The sequence below is a fragment of the Histomonas meleagridis genome (genome assembly GCF_020186115.1).
Source record: "Histomonas meleagridis strain 2922-C6/04-10x chromosome Unknown contig_206, whole genome shotgun sequence".
In the NCBI taxonomy this organism is placed as follows: domain Eukaryota; phylum Parabasalia; order Tritrichomonadida; family Dientamoebidae; genus Histomonas; species Histomonas meleagridis.
The window spans coordinates 4482-21492 of NW_027150809.1; the positions used below are offsets into that span (position 1 = coordinate 4482).

The 17011-nt window shown below is 27.1% G+C and overlaps 4 protein-coding genes across 4 annotated transcripts; all 4 read right to left on the reverse strand.

Annotated features, from left to right (window-relative positions):
* Nucleotides 1–10756: 10756 nt before the first annotated feature.
* On the reverse strand, nucleotides 10757–11377 carry GO595_003530 (putative internalin; the record flags this gene model as incomplete). Its single annotated transcript, XM_067916561.1, has 1 exon — nucleotides 10757–11377. The coding sequence occupies one exon, from the start codon at nucleotides 11375–11377 to the stop codon at nucleotides 10757–10759; it is 621 nt and encodes a 206-aa protein (XP_067776277.1).
* A 1257-nt stretch (nucleotides 11378–12634) lies between these two features.
* On the reverse strand, nucleotides 12635–13666 carry GO595_003531 (CAMK family protein kinase; the record flags this gene model as incomplete). Its single annotated transcript, XM_067916562.1, has 1 exon — nucleotides 12635–13666. The coding sequence occupies one exon, from the start codon at nucleotides 13664–13666 to the stop codon at nucleotides 12635–12637; it is 1032 nt and encodes a 343-aa protein (XP_067776278.1).
* A 1319-nt stretch (nucleotides 13667–14985) lies between these two features.
* GO595_003532 (DUF1349 domain-containing protein) lies at nucleotides 14986–15534 on the reverse strand (the record flags this gene model as incomplete). The annotated part of the gene is made up of 1 exon (XM_067916563.1): nucleotides 14986–15534. The coding sequence occupies one exon, from the start codon at nucleotides 15532–15534 to the stop codon at nucleotides 14986–14988; it is 549 nt and encodes a 182-aa protein (XP_067776279.1).
* Nucleotides 15535–15850: 316 nt separating this feature from the next.
* Nucleotides 15851–16363, reverse strand: GO595_003533 (Dedicator of cytokinesis family protein; the record flags this gene model as incomplete). Its single annotated transcript, XM_067916564.1, has 1 exon — nucleotides 15851–16363. The coding sequence occupies one exon, from the start codon at nucleotides 16361–16363 to the stop codon at nucleotides 15851–15853; it is 513 nt and encodes a 170-aa protein (XP_067776280.1).
* Nucleotides 16364–17011: the final 648 nt, after the last annotated feature.

Sequence of the window (17011 nt, forward strand, 5' to 3'; positions counted from 1 at the left end):
CATTGACCAGACAACTTTTTCAATGCGTAAATGGTCGATTTTGCTCGTTAGCCCCTATATAACCGCTTCTTTTAAAACATAAATATTTCATAAAATAATCTGTCTAAATTCTTTTTATTCATGCAATCTTTCATTATATTGATGAGTGAATATAAATTTTAAATATCTAATGAATTTGCAGATATGAAATTTTCGATCTTTTGCAAAATTGTTGTATGAATTATTTTCAATGCCTATTTGATTAATTAAATAGTTTATTCCATAACAACAATTTATCAGTAATAATTGCAAAACAATATTGCTGACAGTTAAAATAAACTTAAACCATCGACAAATGTATACACTATCTAAAATATTTATATGAATATTTTCATATGAAATTAATTATTTTACTTTGTGATATATTATCCGTCACTCAAAATATAAAATATTTATTTAATTACATATAATTTCACTATCTCATGATGATGCTATATTTAATATAATATTATTTTCTGTAACTTTATCAACCTCAATAATGATATCAAAATCAAATATATCATTCGTATTTGATCGGTAGTCTATATAGACACGAAAAGTTAAATTTTGTATCGTTTACTAAAGTTCTGGTTGCAAGTTTAGTACCAAAACACACAATATAAGTCATACCAATTATATACAAAATTTTTATTGAGGTTCACCATTAAATTGCAGTGCTTCTGTCCTCAGTCCACAAGTTCTAATATTATGCTTAGAATCACCACGAAGAGAACAATGTCTTTTGGCGCTTACACCTTCAAATTGTTCCCTTATGTACTGTAGCTCATAATAAAATGACACATTGTGCAATCTGTTGTTGGATGATCATGTAAACGAATTTCACATTTAATTTGCTTTGGTACAAATGACCTTCTCCCACCATTCATGCATTTTTTAGGTCTTCCTCTTACCAGCATTGTCTGTTATATCTTCGATTTCATATTCCTTTTGAACATCATATTCCTCCTGAGCATCATGAACACCTTGAATACAATATTCCTCTTCAGTACTATGAACATCATTTTCTTTATAAATTAATATAAGTTTATTTCTTTCATTTATGAAAATAGATAATATATTTCGGTAGTGTGCTAACTGTGCCTCATTTGTACCCACTTTTTGGTGGTTATTGCCACAATTCTCCATCTTTTGAATGCGATGTAAAGGCAACCACCAAAAAGTCGATTTTTTTTTAAAATACCCAAAAAATAAAAGTTAAAAATTTTAATTTTTTTCACCAAACAGCAATAAATCAAGTAAATAAAGACATATATCTGCTATTAATTTCATTTAAATTCTAATTTTGATGAAAGTATTAAGCATCAGAAAAAAATTTTTTATTTTGAAAATTTATTCATATGTTTAAATTCTCCATATATGAAAACATTCTACAGCTGTCATAACATATTTAAAATTTTATTTAATAAATTTGATTTTACATAGTTAAATTTGATGTCGTATTTCTGATTTTTTTCGTGAACTGACTTTTTGTATGATGTAAAATATTTCATAGAAATATTTTGACTCAGAAAGTGACAGTACCAATATTTCGATAGAAAAACGTTTAAATGAGGGGTACAGACCAAGTATACATTCAAATTCGAGTAGGTGAAGAATGAAAAGTTCTGTCAATGCCTATTATTTGAGATTTTTTCGTCCAATTTAACATTGCAGGAGAAGCAAAACCATAAATGGACTTCGAATCCTCATTGTAAATAAAAAAAAATTTAAATCATCTTTTGTTTTACATGAATCAAACGAGATTTTGTTTCTAGGATTTAAATTAATCAATTGACGGACATAGCTTCTAACTGTTGATAAAGAAATCGAATTTTTTGTTGCATATGGGGAAGTTGTTGATTTGACCCAATCAAAAAGGGCATTATGAATTGGGTCAGCTTGGTGAGCACATTGAGCATCTCTGTAAAACTCCGCAATTTTTAACTGAATTTGAAGGTCTGTATGATATGGTGCTGATTGCATACTTGAACATGTAAATTTATGATCTTAAACAAGGATGTATTTGATTATTCTATAATCAGTAGAAAGATCAATTTTCATTATTGCCGGACATGGGTTTCTGGAATTTCGACTCCCATGGATACATCTATAAGATATTTGTCGATGTTTCTTACTTCCATAAGAGTTAAAGGAATATGTGTAGATTTCAATATCAAGATGGGGAGGTGTCCATGGTTGCCTTTGAGAATCTCTTTTTAACAAATTTTGCATTTAAGTTTATATATTTCACAAACTTTGTTTGGTTCATTCATTGATATCATTCATATCGTCCAATGATAAAAATCATAAAATAAAAAGAAAAAAAATGATATGAGAGATAAACCAAGCAAACGAAAAATATACAAATGAGTAACATGAGAAATAGAATGAAAATAAAATAATCGAAATATATAAGAAATAAATGAGATATATAAGAAATAGAATCAAAATAACAAGAAAAAAATGAAAAAAAAAAATAAAAAAAGCAAACATAATAGAAACAAATGAGTAACATAAAAAATATTATCGAAATAACAAGAAACAAATCAGAAGAGATATTAACAAACGAAAAGAAAATAAATAAAACCAGAAGATATGAATGAGATCAATATGAAAAATTCAAAAATAAAAATAAATAGATGAAAAACATAAGAATGAAATCAAAACAAAAAGAAATGAATGAGAATCATATGAAATAAATCAAAATGAATGTAATTTCAAAATTCTATAAATAGAATGAGCAAAGTGTTATCACTTTTGACATATATAGATCTTTGAATAAATTTACACATTTGAATGAACCTACATCACTTTTTTTGATCGTTGGAAGTACTCTATAGACCGTATAGGCCCATTTATTCTCAAAAAAATGAAGCGTACTAACGAAATACCATTACCAGGGATGACCAAAGTGGAACTACACCAGGCCCTATCAGAGAATTTCTCAGAAACAGATTCTCGAGCAATTTTACGAGAATTTTTCAAAAAAGATTTCGATAATTTATTGGTTAACCAGGCAGTGAAAATCTACCGAATTATTAAAGATTTTGACACAATGGACATTACAATCAGTTCGTTAGCTAAATAATTAAATATTGACAGGGGTAATTTAAATCGAAAAATAAATTAAAAAGTACAAAATAACCCAGGTCGCCCATCTTATCAAACAGAAGACCAAGAACAAGAACTAGTTCTATATTTACAATTAAGATGTGAAGTCCACAAACCCATGACACCTAAAGATATAGATGATCAAATTTCAAATAATTTCGACATCGATGCTAGTCCGTCATGGCACAATCATTTTGTAAAACGACACAGTGATATGATTTGTATGACAACTGCATACCAACAGGAATCAGGACGAATTTATCTAATCAAACAAGATGGAGAAACTCACATCGATAATTAAAAAAGATATGTCGGAGGGGTTCCAACTGAATTAATTTTTAATGGGGTGACTTAAAAAATACCCAAAACATACACACTTTTGGACGGTTATCGACTCAATTTCTGACTTTTTGAACTGTTGTATAATTACAACAAAAAAAAAATCAAAAATTTTAAAATTAAAAAATTCTCGAAAAAATATTATTATTTATTTTAAAATAATAATATTAAAAACATAATATATATATAAGTAGAAAATATATTTTATGGCATATAATGAAGAAAAAATAATTTTTGATGTAATTAATGCAGATTAAAAAAAGTAAAAAAAATTTAAAAAATAAATATCATAATCAAATTCTCCATATGTTAAAACATATGGTGGTATATTATTTTTATTAAAATATTCTATGTATATGATTTTATTTAAAAAATTTTTCTTTTTCATGATGCCATTTTTGAATGAGTATTCAAATTACTAGGAATTGTGAGAAAATATCACCTATTCAATTTTTTTTGGATACTTCCTATTTTTGTCAGGATAATTCTGATAAAATATAAAATGTCAGATTAAAAAAAAAATACTTGAATTTTGGAAGCAAATAATGATTTAATTTTGATTTTATATTAATAACTTTTGTTTATTTGACACACTTTATATAATGTAATGTATAATATATAATATAATGTAATGTATAACATATAATGTAATGTATTTTAGACATTTTAATTTATTTTAGACATTTTAATGTATAATATATAATGTAATGTATAATGTATAATGTATAATGTATAATGTATAATGTATAATGTATAATGTATAATGTATAATGTATAATGTATAATGTATAATGTATAATGTATAATGTATAATGTATAATGTATAATGTATAATATGTATAATGTATAATGTATAATGTATAATGTATAATGTATAATGTATAATGTATAATGTATAATGTATAATGTATAATGTATAATGTATAATGTATAATGTATAATGTATAATGTATAATGTATAATGTATAATGTATAATGTATAATGTATAATGTATAATGTATAATGTATAATGTATAATGTATAATGTATAATGTATAATGTATAATGTATAATGTATAATGTATAATGTATAATGTATAATGTATAATGTATAATGTATAATGTATAATGTATAATGTATAATGTATAATGTATAATGTATAATGTATAATGTATAATGTATAATGTATAATGTATAATGTATAATGAATGATGAATGAATGGATAATGGATTATGTATGTTATACATTACATTATATTATATATTATACATTACATTATATAAAGTGTGTCAAATAAACAAAAGTTATTAATATAAAATCAAAATTAAATCATTATTTGCTTCCAAAATTCAAGTATTTTTTTTTTTTTTGTTAATCTGACATTTTATATTTTATCAGAATTATCCTGACAAAAATAGGAAGTATCCAAAAAAAAATTGAATAGGTGATATTTTCTCACAATTCCTAGTAATTTGAATACTCATTCAAAAATGGCATCATGAAAAAGAAAAATTTTTTAAATAAAATCATATACATAGAATATTTTAATAAAAATAATATACCACCATATGTTTTAACATATGGAGAATTTGATTATGATATTTATTTTTTAAATTTTTTTTACTTTTTTTAATCTGCATTAATTACATCAAAAATTATTTTTTCTTCATTATATGCCATAAAATATATTTTCTACTTATATATATATTATGTTTTTTTATTTTATTATTTTAAAATAAATAATAATATTTTTTCGAGAATTTTTTAATTTTAAAATTTTTGATTTTTTTTTTGTTGTAATTATACAACAGTTCAAAAAGTCAGAAATTGAGTCGATAACCGTCCAAAAGTGTGTATGTTTTGGGTATAAAATTAGACTTGCCATTTTTAATATCTATGAGGTGGGATTTCAAATATGGTCAGATAAAAAAAATAAAAGAGTAATTGCCTTTGTTACTCTTAAGAATTCTTGTAATTTAATATCCTGTTGAAAAATCAGAAAAATGAATTAGTATTATATGTGCAATTTCTATGGCAGGTGACACATTGACACCAATGTTTATCACCCACAGAAATACAATTTACAAAGAAATTCATGGTACTAGTATATGAGATGATGGGGATCTTATTCTTGAATATCAACCGAAATCTTATGTCAATGGCAGTTTATTTTCTAAATCCATTGATCAAGTTATACTGAGATGAGTTAGAGAAATCAGAAAAAATGAATTATAGAATGAGCCTGCAGTTATACTTTGTGACAATTGCACATCACACCTTGATGACAAGTTGCTTCAAAAGCTCGCAGCAGAAAATAATATTAGACTGATTACTATACCTCCACATTCATCACACATCTTTCAGCGGTTAGATCTTGTTACGTTCGGAGTCTTCAAAAAAGAGATGCTGAGAGTAACATCAAAATATAATAAAGGAACAATCTTAATTGGAACTATAGTTCGAAATACAGAGGCATTGAGGTCAATTAAAATAGCAACGATTTCAGAGAACAATCGTTCAGCATTCGATATCGCCGGTTTTAATATTGATTCCCTCACAGACCCCGAACGAGCATTAATCAACGAAGAATTTCCGAGAGAAAAAATGGACAATTATGGGTTCATTGATAATTTTGATTATGAAAGTTCGAGGGAATTTGGATTCGTCAATAAAACCAAATTTAATTAATTTATTATTTTAACTTTTTTAACTCGAATAATCGAGCTTAAATGATAATTTTCATAATTTATATAGATAATACATTATTTCATATGAAAATAGAAAATAAGAAAATAATTTGATAATAAAAAAGATAAAATTATTTTGTTAAAAAAAGTATGAATATATATACAAAAAGTGATGTAGGTTCATTCAAATGTGTAGGTTTATTCAAAAATCTATACCTCTGAAAATTAAAATAATTTTTCTATATGGTTCAATTAATTTTAAATTAATATTTCAATAGAAAAGAAGAAGAAATGCAAATAATAACTTGTCATATCTATTAATCGGTTTCAACAACAATGTGTTACTACTATCATTGTTGTAATGATATCGAAAATGCATTCTACCTGCACTATCAAATCACGCACATTTATGATATTCTATTTTCGAACTATCATTTAATTTTCGCACAATAATATTTAATTTTTGAACAAACTGTAGTTGTTCTTTCTACTGAACTATGAATTTCTTTAAATGCTGTTACCATTGATGTAAACTATACAGACGTCAAACAATATTTATATTTTGACGCATCCTCGAATTTGAATGTATACTTGGTCTGTACCCCTCATTTAAACGTTTTTCTATCGAAATATTGGTACTGTCACTTTCTGAGTCAAAATATTTCATAGAAATATTTTACATCATACAAAAAGTCAGTTCACGAAAAAAATCAGAAATACGACATCAAATTTAACTATGTAAAATCAAATTTATTAAATAAAATTTTAAATATGTTATGACAGCTGTAGAATGTTTTCATATATGGAGAATTTAAACATATGAATAAATTTTCAAAATAAAAAATTTTTTTCTGATGCTTAATACTTTCATCAAAATTAGAATTTAAATGAAATTAATAGCAGATATATGTCTTTATTTACTTGATTTATTGCTGTTTGGTGAAAAAAATTAAAATTTTTAACTTTTATTTTTTGGGTATTTTAAAAAAAAATCGACTTTTTGGTGGTTGCCTTTACATCGCATTCAAAAGATGGAGAATTGTGGCAATAACCACCAAAAAGTGGGTACAAATGAGGCACAGTTAGCATACTTCCTATATTTCTCGTGTTTTGAGCTGATTTTGCTGCAATAGATATTAATTGTTTGCTTCCGGAAAACATTTTTTGATATCTCTCGTTCTCTGTCATTATATATATTTCATCAAAATTATCTTCGTCATTCTCTTCTTCTTCAATATCATTTGGTATTTGAATACTTTCTGTTTGAATAATGCTTTCTTGATTAATTTCATTTTCATAAACCCATCTCTGATTAATTAAAAAATCTGAAAAACATTTATTTGAATGAAATGTGATTTAAGTAAATGAGAACAAGGATAACCTGCTAATATTTGTTAATTGCATGAACATTTATTAAAATTCAATATATATGTTATTATAAAATTTTCATATTTCGCAATAAAAGGAAATTCAGTTTTTGTGCTTTCATAGAAATTTTCTTCCATCATATTACATGATTACTTAATTCAATTTGTTTTTGAATACATTTTGTAACTTTTTTGCATGAATGCATAAAAATTGGACTACATTGTAGAGATCTACGAATATTAATTGCTGAAATTTAAACACAATCATTGTGATTATTTAAAACTTCTAAAAAATGTATTTTTAATTCAAGTGAAGTATGTTTTCTACCAATTAATGATCTCTTTAACATTCTATTCATAGATTCAGCTGGACTTGTAGTATTATATCCAGCAGTTGAGTGTTCACCTATGAATGATTTCGAAAAATTATAAATTATAAACTATATTTCATTATCAATATATTTTGATATGATTTTTTTCAAATTAATAAGCGCTTCGTTTGCAAGGCCTTTGTTTAATGAAAGTGTTAAATATTCATATAAACTAATAGCTTTATTTCTTCCTTTTTGACTTAATGAACATTTTGTAAGATGTTGTATGAAGGTTGTCTTTTTATGAAGTGCGCATAAAATATGTATTAAATTAATATGTTCTTGTGACTCTGTATTAATTTGTGTAATAAAATTATCAAATGGAATGATAAATGCTTGATCTTCATCCGTAATATATGTATGATACTTTTGACTTGCTTTTTCCTTTTTCCTTAAGCATTCTAACATTCACTGTAATATGTCTTGAGTACTGATTGCTGTAATTAGAATTTCACAACTACAAATTGTCATCTTTTTGATAATACCTGTAATTGGTATAACTTTCCAGTTTAAATAATTGTTTACTTGTGTTCCATCTATAAATAACACATATCCATAATTGATCAAATTATCAATTTCATCATCAATATAAGTTAAAATAGCTATCCTTTTAACTTTCTTTCCTAATGTTATCACATTGACAAAATATGCTCGATTCTTTTCTTTTACATAATTGATTAAATTTTTCGATTGAATTTCGAATTCATTAAGGTTTTTTCGATATGCAAGAATTGAAATCTGTGATGTTGTTAGTGTTGCAATTCCTTGTTGTTCTATATAATTTTTTATTCGATGAAAAGTTATTCCTGCATTAGATTATCTGTTCTTTTTGTTTTATTTTGACTTCTTCCACCTTTTGAACAATGAAAAAAACCATATTTTGAAGATAAAGATTGTCTACTACTGATTTTGAATCCTTCTTGAGTGCTTCTATTTGTAAATGCTCATATAATTCATTGTTGTTTTTAAATCTAAGCTGTGATAAATTATTGGAAGTAAAGAATGTCATGGAGTAACCGGAGGAGAATGATTTGCTTTTTGTCGTAGACCGTATGTAATTAATTCAAATTATTATTATGTGAAATGACCCCATGTTATCGAATTATAGGCTATAGTAATGTTGTAAATATTACCCAAATGGGTGATATTTGCAAAAACTCAGAATTTCCCAAAAGTAATTTTGGGTAAGCAGTTATTTTTCTCAATTTTCTGAGACCTCTCTCTTTTTCCAATTCGAATAAATGCCTAACCCCCTCATGTTTTTGTTTTAATTCTATTTTACAAAATTAACGCCACTTTTGATACTGGGATACTTGATCTTTCCTCCCACGAAATCAGATCTTTCAAAAAGTTGTATGATAACCCAAAAAACGATACAGTTGGGTTATCGTTCAACTTTTTGAATCTATCGTTATACATAACCCAAGGGTTGGGATATTTTGACTGCAAATTAATCGTGAATGTTGTGAAAATTCACAGGACCCCTCTTGGGTAACGATATGGGTTAATTTTCCAACCCTGGGCGAAAAAAAATTACCCCATTTACATGATTAGCTATAGCATGGATTTCTAGTTGGTGAAATGATTCTTTTGTTGTAATCAATAGGCAGTTTCCTAAATTCACTTTTTGATTATTGTTGTAAATATCATTTTTAACACAGGATTTTTTTGAATAAATAGGGGTTGTCATTTATTTTTGTATCAAAACATAATGACGTCAATATAGGCAATAGATCATAAGCAAAGTAAATTTTTCCATAGACAAAAATTGAAGACAAACAAATTTAATTCAAAAATAATATAATAAAATATTTACATTTTTTTCTGTGTGCTGAGGTTTGGCACAGTCATTGCCATCACTGGAACATCAGGAAATCTTTTGCGGAAGAAATCGAAAAGTGATAGCAAAGTTGGTTGGCTCAATTTGGACAACTCAATTGTTGGATTTGTGGTATACAAATCAACTCCAGATGGATCGCTTTCCAATATCTTTGTAGTTTTCAAAATATCTAGAGGTGACTTCATCATTGATGAACATTTGATCAGAAAATCATAATGAAATTTCTCAATCGTATGTGGGTTTTCAATGTTTCCCAGTTTCTCAGCTTTCTTTAGTTCTGAATTGATTTGATCTGGTGCTAATTTGACATATTTATCGATTCTTGATTTAAGAATTTTGACTCTATTGATCCAATTTTCATTTGTAAATATATTATGTTTCATTAGGGATTTTTGTGTTAAATGTTCTATTTCGTCAATTGTAGATTTAAAAAAGAAATCTTTGGAATATTTGGTATGTAAAGATTTGAGATATATTACAATATCAATTTGGAACTCATTTATATTGGAATACAAGTCACCCATGCATTTTTCTTTAATAATTTTAAATGAAAGTGATTGTGTTTCAATATCAAGAGAACGATAACGAGGAGGTGGACGGCATATAATAGGGTCATGAAAAGAAGCAGTGAGAGGGTGTTCTAGTAATTCATCAATCGCTTTAATACATTTTTCCTTGTGGATTGTCCAGCCCAAAGTTTGCATCATTTACAGGATAATTCTCAAAATCGATGTAAAATATTCAAATTTTTTTTTAAAAGCGCGCCAAGTTCTGGAAATTGTATTCAAAGGAGTACAAACGGATGTAAAAAATTTATTACCCGTCATGCTTAATATGTAATTCATTTATATGAGAATGGAAAAATCAGATTAATTACACATCTTATTCAAATCAAATTTTTAAATCGTTTTGTTTTGAGATCTTCAATTGAAATTGTTAAAGAACAGTGTTTTCCCAAGAAAATACGATCTATTTATTGTTTATGAAGTATCATGATTCAGACTTTTGGTATGAAAAATATTCAAAATAAAAATTTGAAGTTTATTCATTTTCAAGTTCGTTTATTTGCATGTTTTGTTCTTCAATTTTCTTTTTGAGATATTCCGACAAGGAAACTGTTTGCTGCGGGAGTTCTTCAGACTTGTTATTATCTGAAGGTGGTGCTGAACGGTATCGTTTTTTAATAACACGATTTTGTATCTCTGGGATCTCGCTTTCTTGTATGTTAAGTCTGTCAGGTAAGTACCCAATTCTGATAAATGGAATGATTTTAGAATTAATTTGTTTAGCCAGCTTTTTCTCGCTGAGCGTAATTGGCTTTCCATCAATAAAGCGAAGAGTTGGTCCAAAAACAACATATGTTACTATACGGTAATAAACATAGCTAGTAATTGGACAGTTTTTAAGAGTAATTGCATGCATATGAGGAGCAATTTTTGCACCATTAAAATTTTCTATCTTGCAATCACTAAAGTCAAACTCTTCAATTTTGGCGTGACTTGAAAAATTCGTAAAATCTACAAAATTATTGAATGTTGCAATAAGAAGCTTTGTTTCATTACAAAATTGAAGAAACTTCATGTCACTTAGTTGCTGTTTAGAGAGATTTTTGATTGGATTCAAATTTAATTCGAGTTCTTTTTTTATCTTTTCAAGTCTCATATCGTTAGATGACGAAATGCTTTTCCTTGCAGGTTTTCTTTGAATGATTGTTTTTTTGGAATTTTCAGGAACTAAGGAAAAACGTTTCTTCATCTTTAAGATATCTTAACGTATGCACAAAACCACTTTTTATGATGTTTACATTACTCGAATCTAAAAAATGAAATTTTCCCTTTTTTGAATGGTAAGGATTTAATATTATGAATTAGAATAAGTTTAATGTATTAAAATTTGCATACAATTTGATTCTAGAAAATACATATTATAATTCTCAAAAAAATTTTTAAATTTATTCCCAAATTCTTTTGAGGGAAAGCCGACATCCATTTTTCTTAGTAAAATTTTAACCCTTAACGTCAGACATAACACGCTTTTTTTCAAGGCCACATTTGTTTTTCATGAAAAACATTTATTTTATTTCATGTAAATAATAGCTTTGGGCTAATTCGATTGTATATGCGATAAAATATGTTATACAACGACAATAAAATTTTGTTCCTTATTTTAAAGTGTCCAATTGGACATTATCACGGAATAATGTTTTGATTAGAATGTCATGATATGACGTAGTGCATACAAAGGGTCTGTATTTTTCAAAATTCGATATTTGTCAGTTTTATTATTCTATATGCTATCATCAAATTCTAATGAAAAGTGATGGATACATGAATCATATTGATGTTTTTTTCCTCCCTCCTAGTAAATTGAATGAAAAGCATTTTTTCATTTTTTTGTTTTCTTTCAATTTAAGCAAACTTTTGTGTCCTATGTAATGAAAATAATGACTTGTATTTTCATTTGAACTACTTTTTCTCCACCTTTTTCGAATTCATTCATATCAGTTATATGTTTCTAGTAAATATTTAATGATGAAATAATCAAACAACTGTTAAATATTTGAAATCATCACATCATTAGTAACATGAGTATATATATATATATATATTGCTCTGCTTTAACTGTATTAATTATCAGCTGCACTTACAAAAATTCTTCAAGATGGATTTTTTGGTTACACTGTAGAAATAGCAATTAATTAGCTAATTAAGAACCAATAGGAATAAGTTCATGTTTAACACTGCTATAACTTCTGTTGAATATATTATGGAATCTGATTCATATTCATGTAATATACAGCATTAAATAAACTTATTCCATCTTACATATTCTCAAAATCAAAGCACATTCACATAGTAAATAAAATTTTTATTTATCTTTACTTTATTTCGTACCAAAACAGTTGTAAAGTCGATTTATTCAAACATTCGGAATGATTTTTGGTAATATCGATTCTTGTTTCAGCTTAGGCTTCAATAGCAAGCACGATCTATTATTTATTCTCGCGTGCCCTATTATTCCTTGTGAAACAGTATTCGGGAGTCCGTTTAAAGATCTCCGATAACTTTTATTTTTCTTTCCGTCTTTAATCGAAGGGTAAAGAGCTGCGTAGTTATACTTCTGGATGTTATCAAATATCGGAGACCGAATAAGGTTTGCTAATGATTCTCTCTTTTGTGGATTAATGGCAGTCATCGCACGAATCAAATTACAAAATTCGGGATCTGCATAATTCGGAAATGATAACATTCCGACTTTAATGCACATCTCTAATTCTTTAGAATTGTTATATGTCCATGGAAGTCTTCCAAATGCAATCATATAAAATGTGATTCCTAATGACCATATATCTGCTAGAAACGGATCAACGTTTTGTCTGCATATCATCTCTGGTGCCATAAACGCTAACGAACCTGCGTATGCGTGAAGAATTTCACCTTTTTCTAATTTCTTACTTAGACCAAAATCTGCAAGTTTTGGTCTTCCGTAATTATCTAAGAGTATATTCCCCGGCTTGATATCTCTGTGTGCAATGTTTTGTTCATGGCAATACATAAGGGCTTTAATTAATTGATAACAATATGAATATAATTTTGGTGGTCGAATTGCTCCTTCTCTTTCAATCAAATCTTTGAGTGAACCACCACTACAATACTCTAAAACGAGATAGAAATTTGTGTGTGCATCATCAAAAAAGAATTCATACATTGATATAATATTTGGATGACATAATCTGATTAATGTAGATGCTTCGTTTTTGGTTTCGTCAATATCAGGAGCATATTGACTGGTTCTTTTAATACAGAATTCTTGATTATATTTCTCTGAATGAACTAAAAAAACAGATCCAAAACTTCCAGAACCAATATACTTTTTAAACTTATAATGGTGTTCCGGAAGAACCTCTTGAATCTCTGTAAGACTTGGTTGGCTTGCTGACTTCGGGATCATGAAGATTCTGGAAATTATTATCCAAAAAATCCTTCAACAGAAAGGAGAAATCAAAAACAACTTTTGAATTCAAACGATATGATTTCAATAGATGTTTGAATACACCAAAAGAAATGTAAAAATAATATTTTAGGAATAGGAATTTTTTTAAAATAAAAATAAATTTAATATTTTTTGTAATTATCTTTTTTATTAAATATTTATTGATTAAATCTTTGCAAATGATTTGTAAGTTGGAAAAAATGTGTTTTCCATTAGAAAATTTACCAACAGAAAACACGGCCAGAACAATAACCGTCGAAGTTGCATTTCAATTTGAGTAACTGAATTCTCAAATTTGAATGTATCATAAAAATTTTAATTGGGTGTCCCTTGCAGTCAATTTTTTGACTTGTATCAAAAATTAAATGCATGTACTCAATTTATATAGAATTGTTTAAATAAAACCATCATGTTTTTGTTGGGGCTTTTTCTGCGAGGTTATTTCACAGTTGAAGATCAGATAAAACAAAGATTCAAATATTGATTCTCTAATCCATAAGAAAGAACGAATTTATTGGCAAAAAAATGTAACTTAAAATAAATTTAATTGGTAATCTATAATGACTCAAAATCTAAAAAATATACAGATAAAAAGGAATGCATTAGAATTAAGATACCAAGGGATCAATAAAGATATAATTTTTATATCGATTCAATAACAAAAAGTTGAAATATTTTTTTGAAATCAATATGCATTTTTAAAAATTCAAATTAGAGAAGAGAAATATAGTCTACACCTATAGTAATATATCTTTTTTGTTTCAAAACTAATTTTTTTGGTTCTAATTGAATATTATTTCAAATTAATTATTTATTTGATTTATTAACAGACAATACTTATCGCTAAGGATTTGGAAAAATAGTACAAAATAAATATGATATAGATATAAGTAAAAAAAAATCAGTTTGATCCAGATCTTTGCAAACCAACTTTTTCCTCAGCTTATATCATGTATGCTTTGAACTTACCGAAGGCGTTGAGAAAAATCGATAATTTTGGTATTTTTATGATTTTTTTTAAATGGCTATCTCGTCAATTCAAAAATTTTTTATCAGCACATTGAAATTATTTGTAAACATAACAATTCTCGTTATATTATTAAATGTTTTACTTGATGTTTTATCGGAAAAGTGTCTAAATAAACATTGAAATTTCTATTGTAATCACAGAAAAATGGGGAGTTCTGAAAAAGCAATTGTCCCAAATTGACAAGGTTCGTCTGGCCAAAAAATTTTTCTTTCACAAAAAACAAGCATAATTATGAATTGTTATTTAATTAATTAAATTGGATGTTTTTGATTTCACACTGGAATCCACCACGTTGTGGGCTACATGCATAAACACCTGCCATGATTTCACCTGTTGCATCAAAGATGTGGCCAACACGAATTTCTTTATATACCTTTCCGTCAAAAGAAGCTTCGATGAAGAAGTCTTGTCCTTTTCTTTGCATCTTATAATAAATTACTCTTTGACTTGATGAAATTTCTTGTTTAGCCCAATCAGAGTACCCATGGTTAGTAATCACAGAACCAAGATCAGAAGTTTCAGCGTCATGATATTCAGTGGAAGTTTTTATCCAATTATCTTCGTTGATACGAGCACAGAGTCCACATTGATCAAAAAGCGTATTGCTTTCGAAATGGCATTCAGCAGTTAATATAAAATCACCAGGGATACGCTTATAGAAGAAATGAGCATTATCATTTCTAAAACCATAATGAGTTCTTTGCCAAAAATCTGTTTTTTCTTTAGTCGTTATTTTTACTGAGTTCCCTTCAACTGTAAATGCTTCAGGTGGGTTAAGCCATTCGAATCCCTCCATAATAATATGATCAGATATATCAACTTTTTGTTTAGTCGACCGATTAACGTTTCAACGTCACCTTATCATCAAAAAAGAAAATGAAACAAAACATCCCACATTTTTTTTCTTATTAAACTTATGATATTGTTTTTATTTTTATTAACGAAATTATAATTCATTAAGTAGAACTCGGAAAATTTTTATCTGATGATATTACTTTACAACCAAAAATGTGTTGAAAAATTCAATATACATTATTGAAAAATTTGTGTTCATTCATTTTTCACTTCACTTCATTTTTTTAAAAATATTATTTTTAATTATAATTAAAGTCCTATTTCAAGTATGGCTGTAAGTTAGCAGTCAATCTATTTAACCCCAATTCCAATTGCTTCTGCAACTCCATGAATACGGGGTTACTTCTTGCGTAATCGACATGCACCATCACTGCTCTTTCGTTCACGTTAATGAAATCTCTGAATGTCTGCCTCAGCTTCATAGTGTATTCGCTTTCCTTTGTACCACTTTTCAAGAATACCTCGGCCATTTTCTTCGGCCCTTCGTTCACTTGCACCAACAGCGATCCTTGTAACAACAATTGCAATTGTTTTGCGTCATTTCTATCGCAAGCTTCTTTAATTAGAGCGACTTGTTTCTGTAAGTTCTGTATACTGAACTCTATTGGCGAGAACATTTTAGTTTTGACGTCGATCACTCGAATTTTCTTTTCGAGATACGGCATTTCATTTTCGACTTTAAATATTGTTCTTTTTAATGAGCAATGTTCGATTGACGATTGTGCGCCTTTACTTATTGGTAAATCGAAGTAGAACTTTGACACTTTCATATTTTGTTCGAAGTCAGTAAGTTTATTATTATCTTTTATATATTGTTGTACTGCTTTTACATGTATATAATATTTATCATTTGTTAAGTCATGTAATTCTTCGCCATCATTTTGTATAACAATTTCTTTGCCATGTGAATATTTTATTGCGGATTTCTTTAACTTTTCGGTCATTTGCCATAAGTTAATTCTTCCGATTTCTTTATATATAAATTGTCCAATGTCTTGGAATTGTACTCGATAATAATTACCGAAATCTCGTTCACTATGATTTTTAGAGAGTATTTGATATGTTAATTCTTGTGTATTATAATATTTTTGTAATGTTTTAACTAATTTATGTTTATCGACAATTGTTTGAAGGATTATATTAAAATTTGGTATATATTCAAACATTGAAGATCTTTTACATGTATCGATAATATTTTGATTTAATATAATGAAACCAAATTCAGTGAAATATTTCGATGAACAATAACCTTTAATTTTAATATTCGATAATTCGCAAGGATAATTAAAGATATCTTTGAATAAGTTTTGATGATATAAAAACTTGGAGACAAGTGAAGCTGCTGCAATTTGTGAGATAATTGATTCGAGGTAATATTTCGTTGTAATATGATAATTCGATAATTCTAAAAGAATTTC